Here is an 11,084-nt window from a genome sequence, read left to right as displayed (position 1 = left end):
CGTCGTGTAATATGTTGTGTATAGAGCTATTAATTTTTAATTCAATTTTTTTTGTCGAGATGATCCCTGACAACAGTTTGATAAACATCCTATTTTATTTCGTGTTTAAAGAAATCTTGATTTTGGTATAGCTTTTAAAAGCAAAAAAAGGCGTAAAGCCAAGCAAGGTCCTGAGACTGCAACCTCTCTGGTCGTGTCAGTCTACCCTCCCGTCGGGTTCAGAGTATGAGGGAACAGAGAGTGCAACTGTGTTTGCGCACACACTATTGTACACTATACCTAATATCTTCTGCGTAGTAGACTTATCCAGTTAGATAAACTGACAAAATCTTAAATTATATCTTTTTTTATTAATTCTTTCTTGATTTTTAAAGAAAGAATAATAAAAATATAAGAATAAAAATAGTTATTTAGTCGTTTTTCTGTTACTAAATTATTATTACCATGATTCTCCTAATCGTGATCAATTTACCATCATTAAGTTCTAGTTCATGGTTCCGCTTATCAATATTCATGTTTTCTAATGGGCATCAAGGATTTGTCCTTGAATAAGATATCTTTGTGTTGAGTTTTGTAAATAAAAAATATACTCGTATAATCACTACATAGGTTAAAACAAAGTCGCTTTTTCTATCCCTATTTCCCTTTATATGCTTAAATCTTTAAAACTACGCAACGGATTTTGATGTTAATAGTTAATAGATAAGTGATTCAAGCGAAAGGTTTAGTAGATCAGACCTAATATTGTTTTCGAAATTTTCAAATATTCCAGTATTTTATACCTATGCTAATAATTCTTAAGTAGTGAATGACGGGTATTTCTGTCCCAGTAATCCCTTCCAGAAAGTATAGGTATGAGGTTATTTTAGATTTTAAAAGTTTATAATTCGATGAGTACCTATAATCTGTAAATACATTTATTATTTTAAACAAACGAAAAGGCACTTAGTACTTATACACTTAGAACTTAGGCACTTAGTACGTACTTATATTTGACGTTTCAAAAGTGCCTAAGTTAGGATTAATTGAAATAAATGCTTTGACTTTGACCTCACATTTTATTTGTTTACAATAGTTCATAAAACCAAACCCATTAAATAATTGGGAATATTTTAGCTATATAAGTATAACATGTTTTTATTTATTATTGAAATTGAATAATATTGTTGTAAGGTTTGTTGTTCGTTGGTTGCCGTCTCTCCTCGTCACTCTTCATGTGTTTATATATTCAGCATGGATTCTCAGTTGAACAAATTATTCGTGTTGTGTAAAAAAATCCTTCCTATTTACCCTCCCAACAGTGTAGCAACTGCTGCGGCCGGTAGACTTATTGTCATTGGTTGCAGAACACCAACATCATTATCGGCTGGCTGAAACAAATAGAAAACAAGGTCATTTAAAATAATAGTAAATAATTAAGTAGATAATTAACTGTTCTTCTTTTTCTGGACTATGGTTTTTATGAAGACGGAGGATCATCCAATGACTTCTCCCACCTTGGACGAGGCGAGAGGGAGTGTCAGACTCTTACTGACTAAAAGGTTCTAAGTTAAAAAGTTCCTACTCCTGCTTTTTGAGCCAGAGCCCCAGCAAACCCGCTAGGTAAGTCCGCAGCTCTCTGGACTATGTTTAGACCTTTAATTTCATTCCTAAAATTTAATTCCAATTATAATAATATACTAATTGTGATTTAAACCAACTCGTGGACTATTGATGCTGTCAAGTGATTAGCAAAACCTCGTTTAACTACAATATTTAAACTTCAAATATGAGTTTATTTAGCCTGAATCTTGATAGCTTGAAAACTTAAAGGCTTTCTTTTATTAAATTGAAAAAAATGGGTGAGATTTAAACTACTGCCAGGACTTTAAATAATTCACATTCTGACTAGCAGAATTATTGTAATTTGTGTCACAATTACATATGATATTAAAACAGTTCTGTATACTATTAAAGGGATAGAAGTATGGTTGAATCAAAAGAAATGTTTAAATCAATATTTAATTGTACATATAAGGACAATATCGACACTATTTCTGAATCTGTTTAACTAATAGTTACATTTAATTCATAATGAAAATAATTCACAAAGTATAATGAAAGTTAATTTAATTTCTGCATAACAAATAGCGTTTCTTTCATTTATTGATCAAATTATTTCTTGTTTTATACAATCTACGTATTTATTACAGGTAATAATTGATGTATATGGATTTTGTAAATATTATAATTATTACATAGGTAATTTCTGAGCTAGGTTCGCAACAGTGGTTATTAATATATCGATATTTTGTAAATGTTAGTCTTGTAATATTATTTTATTCAAATTATTACAATAACGATTTTACTTATATGTACTGTATATGTGTACCTATTTAATAGATTTGCAAATTGTATGATGTTGATCTTTTTATTTTAATCTTTATTTCCCTAACAATGAAGCTATTGCAGCAGGTGATAGACCAGAGGATTGCAAAGTGATGGTTGGCTGTAACAAATAATAAAAACACATTGCAATAACTTAATAAAAAAGATTACTCGAACAATCAATTAGCGCTTTATCCAAGACTTCTCCTCTCGAGGTCTTCAGGTAGTTGTTAAAGTAAGAAAAATATGCTTAGCTTTTCAATTAAAATGTACACTGAAGTACTGCACCAACCAAAGCTAAACTAGGGTGTCACAGAAATATTTTCACGAAAAAGATGAATCAACTAATACTATATGATCCACCACATACTGAATCTACCACTTCTTTTCATAACATTCTTTATAAATACATATTTGGTTAAAGACTTATAGAGCTAGATTTTAATTCTCTTATAAAGCACATTATGCAATACAAAGATTAAGACTAGGTTAGATTTAAGTAGTTGTTATGTAAATTTCTCATTTCACACTCAAGTTACAGCAAATAGCGTTAATTAGTCGCTTTATTTGTTCACTGCTAGGTGCTTAAAGTAAATATTTGATTGCTACTAGTAGTTTTGTCATGTATTACGTATAGCAGCCTCAATTACTATAAACTTTACGTACCTAACAGAGAAAATGTTTAATTTAATTAATGTTTCCTAATAGTAAATCGTCATAATCGTTGTGTCTGACAGAACTTAAAACTATTTTATTAACTATTTTTAATAAGTAATTTGTTAGTTAATATTTAACATCTATTTTCACATGGCATAAATAATAAACGTGTTAAATTTTTTGAGTAATTTATTCAAATAAAATTAAATGATTTTTGACTAAAGTTCAATTTCGTTTTCCTAAAATAATCAAAAAGACATTAAAAATAAATATATTTGTACTTTATAAAGTACATAGGAACTAGTAATTTTGGTCAATTTAACTAATTTATAACTTCGAAATTCAGGTACAATTTTCATACATATTATATTTTTTTATTTTATTTTGACGTAAATCCGTTATATCATCCTAGCAGGGTAGCCGTCACACTCGGTGAGAAAATACGCTTCTGCGTCTGTAAAAAGAAATAATACATAGAGATATTAATGATACTCATATTTTTTCTTAAAGACAAGACTATGAAAAACGTATATATGTAAGTATCGTAAAAGGTTCTGAGGAATATGATGTTACGTGAACTTTAATCATTCTTACATAGGGTAGTTTATTGATTGACATTGTAAAATGATGAAGCTGTGGATAGAATAGCGTAATGGAATAAAATTTTATAGTATATTTTTGTTTGAAACTTAGTACATTTACTAAGAAAGAGAAGAATACATACATATTAGGTATTACATAGTATTAATATTAAGAAGTAAAAAAAACATTATTACTTACTTAGAATATAATAATAACTTGAATAAGGTGAACTTGAAGCAAAAAAATTTGAAAAAATGATGTTTTTAATGTTGCATATATAATGAAGGATGATGCTGGTTTGACCTGTTTATTACCGGTATATAACAACACGATTGCTTTGAAGATATCTAATAATATATACTTACAAAGTTCAAGGTGTATGTCACTCATGTCTAGTGACCTATAGTCTATTAATAAATACCTGACATTAGTCTTTCAAATTCATAAAAATCTTCAATAAATTAGCTTTAGTTAGACTTAAAATTTTCCTCCTTATATTTTAAATGCTAAGGTATTCTTTAACTTTTTCTTGGTGAAGGCGTTGGTAGAATGTATACTCATGAATTCATAAAGGTTGTCTACTCATAGTTCAGGAAGATTTCCCTTTTTATCCAATGGGAAATGTATCGCTATTTTTTTTTTTTTTGTTAAAGTCAAGTTTTTTTATATTTTTTTAAGAAAAATGTTAAAACAAACTAGTACTATGTGAATCGGATGCTAGTAGATATATAATTGATATATGCTATTTTTTGGGACTTCTTAAATATCATGATCTTTTGACATGAGAGGATTTTAAAATTAATAGGACGGTAAAACCGATAATCAAAAATTACGTCTTATACATATATGTTTACATCTATTAAAATAGATGCAAGTCACGTACCGGGTTATATTAAGGTCGTCTAGTCAAAAAATTACGGAATAAATTCTCAAAATAAACCAATTATTTTTTATCTGAATTAATTAACAATCAAATAATTCTCGATAAAACAGTTGTGGTCTGTTTTGAGTGCTATTTTTTCCTGGCTTTTTTAAAATTAATTTCTCGTTTGATTCAGAGTCAGATTTTGCTGATTCTCAGTATTTTATATGGAACAATTACTAGCTATCCATAACAACTTACAAAACCATACAGATATCTTCGTTATATCAGAAGTTTGACTAAACTTAAACGGGCGTCAATGATGTTTTCAGTGTATAAGTAATATAAACTTTATTAAAAGCTAAATCTTGTTAATTCATATTGTTGAATTTATTGCATAGTGAGCACCTCTAACTATGGTAACTCTGTCAACATAGCGTATGTGGCATATTTTTTTTTATTAATCGTATACATTACGAAAATGTTGAGTAAAATATAATATAAAGATTTACTTACTCCCATTTCTTTTTCAATGAGATGGTAACCATCTTTGTCAGCACGGTAAACGACGTTAACGAGTCTTCCCTTTGTGTCTATGTAAGAGTACGATCCTTGAACTTGAATATATTCGTCTTCTTGACCCTGGTTGACCACAGAGCCTTTTTCTTGCCGTTTCAAGCCATTGGAAGTCTCGAACCTGTAATAGTGTTATATGCATACGTAGTAAAATATCTTTAATCCCTCAATAGTGCATTAGGTATATGAATATCACTAACAGTATAATACTTTGAACAAATGTCCAAGGTAAGTACACGCTTTTTTACTTCATTCAAAAGCTACAAAAATTCTCATATTTTTATTACTCGAATGTCTTAACTCTTTACATCAATTTGACTCCAACATTGTGTTAAAAAACTGTAATATTAGTTACAAAACAAATCACACAATCTTTGAAATAATACTTACTTCAGGGAAAAATATCACTATTTATATATGAATGAACGTACCTGAAGTTATAGTTACCAATTCCGTCATTTTCGTTAATATAATCCACTATTTGAGCTTGAGCATCCTCAGGGAGGACGGCTGCCGCAGCAACCGACAGAACAGCGCACGCGATGATTATCCGATTCATTTTGAACGTTATTTTTTCTTTACATTAAGAAGAAGACACTAGGTGATTATACCGCAAGGTCAGTAAGCTTCAATTCAAATATACCTTGAAATATAATAATAAAACTTTACAAAATCTCGATTTTTGTACTCGAATACAAACAACAAATGGCTCAAATCTTAACTCTTCTCTCTATTTTATACCTCGCAATAATGACAGCCATGAAAATAATTATAGTTTTTGTCTAAGTTAGAATATTGCACACAGATAAGTACTCAAATTCTTGATCAATGTGCTTTTAAAATTAAAAATGTATTGTATTTTTGTTTAGTTTCATGACTACTTACTTTATTATAAACTCAATTATTATCTATGTTCTGCGGTAAATTTCATTATAGGAAAAAAACATTTATGATGTAAATTCCTTATACAATAGGTGCAATATATGTAATGTTTTCGTACCTATTTGCGTATCTATTACTCTTATGTGAGTTAGTGCCACAAAAATCATCGAAGGAAAATAAAAAATGCACATTTTTAGAACTTATTTTATTTAAGAAGTATTATACGAAAGAAGCAAGTAATCCAATCTAAATCTTAACCTTAAATCACTGAAACCCTCTCGTCTAGACCCCAGTGGTCATATACAACTGAATACAAATCATGTTTCAATACGTAGGCATCTTATTATGTCCTAAATATTTATTTATTTCATTAAATTTGTAACAAATCCCTATTTTAAAAGTTTCAAAAATGTTAACGTCTGTATCACAAATTTTATTTTTAGTTTTTCTATTTGATTGGGGTTCCCAGGATTGTTTCTTCACATTGGATGAACTTCATTTTATTCTTATCCTAATAATGAAGCTACTGCGGCAGGAGGAAGACTTATGGGCTCCTGAAAAAACAGTATCATAGTTCAGGTTGGAGTGGCTGCAAGTCCTTAGTCTCTAGATTTTAGCTCCAGTCTTAGCTCGGAACTAATCGAGCATTCTCTAGAAACAGTGTGGATATGCAGGTGGTACGTAAAGCAGTCTACTAACACACAGTCGAACTGCACAGTTATTATCGTAAGTCCATATAGCCTACACATATAGCATATACCGTGCTAAGTTGTTTACATTGGTCAAATTACCGTCATGAACATTAGGCCTCATTTAGAGATTACGAAAGAAGGATCAATCACTAGACTAGCGCAAAATGTAATATAGGTACGGTAGCCTTAGTATGAGTTTGCTTCATTTATTCTTTCAAACTCGTACTAAGTTTCAAAACTAGAGTGCTAAGTACTGATTTGACTTTGACTAACTATTTATTACTTAAAAATAATTATAATGCACTTACTTCTCCACTTTCAATGTGATAACCGTCTTTGTCCGCACCATAAATGACGTTGACGACTTCGCCATTGGTATCTTTGTAAGAATACAATCCATAAACCTTTATGTACTGATCTTCTTGTCCTGGGTTTATCACTTCACCAGTTTCTTCACGGGATATGCCATTGGATGTCTCGAACCTGAAAATATAGGTACAGTATTTTTCTATACAACGGACTTGAATAAAAAGTGTGAGATTTCAAGTGTGTGAAAGCCATGCTTCGGCACCAATGGGCCAGCTCGACCGGAGTAAACCACGACCTTATAGAAAACCGACGTGAACCAACGCTTGCGTTGTGTTTCGTTGTGTGAGTGAGGTTACCGGGGGCTCTATTACCCTTCGCCATCCCCGATTCTCCAACAACCTTTAAATTCCTAACCCCCAAAAGGCCGGCAACGCACTTGTAACGCCTCTGGTGTTCTGGTGTTTGAGTGTTCATAGACGGCGGTGATTACCATCAGATGATTCGTGTGCTGGTTTAGCGGCTTGTACCATAACAAAGTAATATTACTATACTATATTTGTTTTATTTTTCAATACTCCAATGAAAGCTTGTATAAGAAATATAAAAAAAACATACCTGAAATTATAGTTGCCAGTTCCATCATTATTATAAACGTACTCCACAATTTGAGCCTGAGCATCCTCAGGGAGGACGGCTGCCGCAGCAACCGACAGAACTGCGCACGCGATGATTATCCGATTCATTTTGAACATTTTTTTTTTTTTTTTTTTTTTTTTACATTTAATGGGTCGACGTTTGACCGCTATCTCACCTGATGGTAAGTGATGATGCGGCCTACGGTGGAGCACGTCTGCCCATAAGCAACCTATTCACTCGGGCCTTGAAGACACCCAGGTTATACCCATCAGGGAACACAGACTCCGGCAAGGAGTTCCACTCCCTAGCAGTTCGCACAAGGAAGCTTGAAGCGAAACGCTTCGTGCGAGTGGGTGGGATATCTACCATGAAGCGGTGACGCCTCGCCGATTGTCTTGTGGTTCGATGATGAAAAGGACTAGGGGGAATCAAGTTGTGCAATTCCCCCGCACACTCTCCGAAATGTATCCGGTAAAAAACGGAAAGGCTTGCGACCTTGCGCCTGTGTTCAAGGCTTTGAAGCCGGGCCTCCACAAGCGCATCATCGTTGATGAGCTTCTTGGCACGCCTTTCAATGTGTTCGAGCGCATCTAGCTGGCATTTAGCCGAGCCGTCCCAAAGGTGAGAACAGTACTCCATACATGACCGAACCTGCGCTTGGTACAGGCTCAGCAGTTGTTTCGGTGTGAAGTACCGTCTCACCTTCGAGAGGATACCCAACTTCCTACCAGCCAGATGCGCCTTCGACTCTATATAAGAGCCGAAGTTTAGCGTTGGCGATAGAGTTACGCCCAGAAGCTCTAGATGATCCGATATTGGAACGGATACATTTCGGAAAGTAGGAGCCAGCGGAAATTGACTCCGTTTGGCAGAGAATAGACACGCCTGGGTTTTGGTAGCGTTGAACTTGACCAAGTTGGCGTCACCCCAATCGGAGACCGCCTTCAAGGACGAGTTCAACCGTTCGACCATGGATTCTCTTAGAGACTGGATCTGTGTTCCGCTAGTCCGCGCATCGGACACATACCTTTCAACAACTGTGCTGTCATCTGCATACCCAAAGATACCGGGCTTAAGCAGGTCGTTGATGTGCAGCAAAAAGAGCGTTGCTGAAAGTACTGACCCCTGAGGGACTCCGGCGTTGATACCAAATTGGTCAGACGAGCAGCCATCGATGACTACTCGAATTGACCGATCCCTCAGGAAGTCTGCAATCCATCTGCACAGATCAGCGGGAAGTCCATATGCAGGAAGCTTGCCGATAAGGCTGTCGTGCCAAACCCTGTCAAAGGCCTTCGATATATCGAGTGAGACCGCTATTGCCTCCCCGTGCTTCTCTATGGCCTCGCTCCAAATGTGGGTGGCATACGCAAGAAGGTCCCCAGTGGATCGGTTGTGGCGAAACCCATACTGCTGATCGCTGAGGAGGTCGTTACCTTCAAGGTATGCCAGGAGCCTGTTGTTAAGTACACGTTCCATACTCTTACAGAGTATGGTAACATTTTTTTCTAACTCACTAATAACACGAAACTACGGATTATTATACCTCAAGGTCAGGATAGAAAATCAATTAAATATAACTATAAAACTCGAATATATTTCGATTTTTATGGTTATCTAAACTATAAATGATTTCAATCATAAGCCTTCTCAGTGTTATATACCTCTCTGAAGAAATAATTACACATCTACGCAATTTAATTCTAGTTTTTTTTTTTATTAATTAAAATATTAAACGTAAAACAAATATAAGGGAACAGTTTCTTTGACTATTAACTTATATCACATATAGTCCGTATATATGTTATTTGACATATTTGTATAGTTTCCAATATTATTTCTTCATATTGGATGAATATCATTTTATTCATAAAGATAAAGATATTGTTATATGTATTAACAGGAGTGGTATTATAAATAAGAAATACATGAGCTTATTCTTATGCCGTCTTGGCGAACAAATATTCATAATTTTCAATTTTATTTAAGGTAGGTAATGAAATGATATAAAATTACTAAATCTAAATAAGCAAAACATAGGGGAGATAATATAACAAGAGTTATTCACAATCTAAGGCAATACGTATATACATAAATTGACATGTTGTAAATGATTAAAAATCCTATTTATCATTTAAATATATTCGAAGCTTCTTAATATTTTTTATCCTAGCAATGACGCTACTGCAGCAGCCGGGAGTCCTGGTGGAATTGGTGCACCAAAATCTTGAAACTGCGACGTCACTTTTTCCTGAAAAATACAGTACCGTAGATCAACATCCAGTAGCTACTTGTTGGTCTTTGCACTATTTTTTAGACTCCGAACGTACCTCGAAACTAGTAGAGCGTTGTCCAACAACGTGACTACGCCTTAATGTTTTTTAAATATTATAGTTAATAGTTTTTTGTTAATAAATTGAAGTAGGAACTTTTGTCTTAAATAGTCAAGTAAAGTTTAAATATTTTGCAGTAAACACGCCACATTTTTAAATATTTATACCCTTTGTGATTATAAGCCCCAGTCTTATCTTGAAACTAGTACAACGTTCTCAACTAGTCATGTGAATGAACGGTACTATCTAAATAATTCGGTTCCTCTCACGATTGTTATTTTAATAAATTGTAATATTTACTTTTAACAGCTAATATTCACAAAAGTATACCCGTAATATTTTATGTATAGAGCGAAATTACGATCAGAATTGAGGTATTATATCATTTTAAAATCGAAATTAATTTCAATAAACGAACTTAAACTTACTTCGTTAATGTGGTAACCGTCTTTGTCTGCACTATATCTGACGTTGACGACTTGTCCATTGGTATCTGTGTAACTGTACGATCCATGAACGTCTATGTATTGGTCTTCTTGTCCCGGGTTCACCACATTACCACTTTCTTCACGAATCAAGCCATTGGATGTCTTGAATCTGTAAAATATATTCGATAAAAATAGTATTTTCGGCAAAGGGAAGTATGTGAGAGCCATGCTTCAGCACGAATGGGCTGGCCCACCGGAGTGAGCCTCACAGATAACAAATGTAAAACAACGCTTGCGTTGTGTGAGTGAGGTTACCGGATGCCCATTTACCCCCTTCCCAAACTTCCTAATCCCCGATTCCTCAACAACCAATAGAAAACTGTTAAAGGCAAATCCTCCGCTAACATCGGTCACCGGTGATCACCACGGCCTTCAATGTGTTAAGTATTATACCTTATTTAAAAAGTAACTCTAATTATATTCTTCACTATATCTCACCTGAAGTTATAGTTACCAGATCCGTCATTTTCGTTAATATAATCCACTATTTGAGCTTGAGAATCCTCAGGGAGGACGGCTGCCGCAGCAACCGACAAGACTGCGCACGCGATGATAATCCGAATCATTTTGAATCAACTCTCAACACGACTCAAGGCTTATTAGCACAAATTCAAGATATAAACTCAATATTAATATAAAAAACACTTTGAAATAATTTGATTTTTATGCTCACATACAAGCTATAAATGCATTAAATCAT

General features: G+C 33.7%; 3 protein-coding genes across 6 annotated transcripts; all 3 read right to left on the bottom strand.

Moving 5' to 3' along the window:
* Positions 1-1,038: 1,038 nt before the first annotated feature.
* On the bottom strand, positions 1,039-5,759 carry LOC118282354 (endocuticle structural glycoprotein SgAbd-5-like). 3 transcript variants are annotated; one of them, XM_035603394.2, is made up of 3 exons: positions 5,476-5,758; positions 4,985-5,165; positions 1,039-1,370 (listed from the first exon to the last, which is right to left on the bottom strand). In XM_035603394.2, the coding sequence occupies exons 1-3, from the start codon at positions 5,601-5,603 to the stop codon at positions 1,287-1,289; spliced, it is 393 nt and encodes a 130-aa protein (XP_035459287.1). In that variant the 5' UTR covers positions 5,604-5,758; the 3' UTR covers positions 1,039-1,286. The 3 variants fall into 3 exon arrangements, with proteins under 3 accessions (XP_035459287.1, XP_035459288.1, XP_035459289.1); XM_035603395.2 differs by lacking the exon at positions 1,039-1,370 and adding an exon at positions 1,985-2,488 and having other exon boundaries at positions 5,476-5,759; XM_035603396.2 differs by lacking the exon at positions 1,039-1,370 and adding an exon at positions 3,196-3,478.
* Positions 5,760-6,116: 357 nt separating this feature from the next.
* Positions 6,117-9,182, bottom strand: LOC118282356 (endocuticle structural glycoprotein SgAbd-5-like). Of its 2 annotated transcripts, XM_035603399.2 has the most exons (4): positions 9,072-9,182; positions 7,543-7,685; positions 6,927-7,101; positions 6,117-6,480 (listed from the first exon to the last, which is right to left on the bottom strand). In XM_035603399.2, exons 2-4 carry the CDS (start codon positions 7,677-7,679, stop codon positions 6,433-6,435), a joined length of 360 nt encoding a protein of 119 aa, XP_035459292.2. In that variant the 5' UTR covers positions 7,680-7,685; positions 9,072-9,182; the 3' UTR covers positions 6,117-6,432. The 2 variants fall into 2 exon arrangements, with proteins under 2 accessions (XP_035459292.2, XP_050557556.1); XM_050701599.1 differs by lacking the exons at positions 7,543-7,685; positions 9,072-9,182 and adding an exon at positions 7,223-7,387.
* Positions 9,183-9,684: 502 nt separating this feature from the next.
* LOC118282355 (endocuticle structural glycoprotein SgAbd-5-like) lies at positions 9,685-11,084 on the bottom strand. The gene is made up of 3 exons (XM_035603398.2): positions 10,823-11,084; positions 10,325-10,493; positions 9,685-9,814 (listed from the first exon to the last, which is right to left on the bottom strand). Exons 1-3 carry the CDS (start codon positions 10,948-10,950, stop codon positions 9,728-9,730), a joined length of 384 nt encoding a protein of 127 aa, XP_035459291.2. The 5' UTR covers positions 10,951-11,084; the 3' UTR covers positions 9,685-9,727.

Source organism: Spodoptera frugiperda, chromosome 20, assembly GCF_023101765.2.
Source record: "Spodoptera frugiperda isolate SF20-4 chromosome 20, AGI-APGP_CSIRO_Sfru_2.0, whole genome shotgun sequence".
In the NCBI taxonomy this organism is placed as follows: Eukaryota; Metazoa; Arthropoda; class Insecta; order Lepidoptera; family Noctuidae; genus Spodoptera; species Spodoptera frugiperda.
This window is presented reverse-complemented; position numbering and strand designations above follow the sequence as displayed.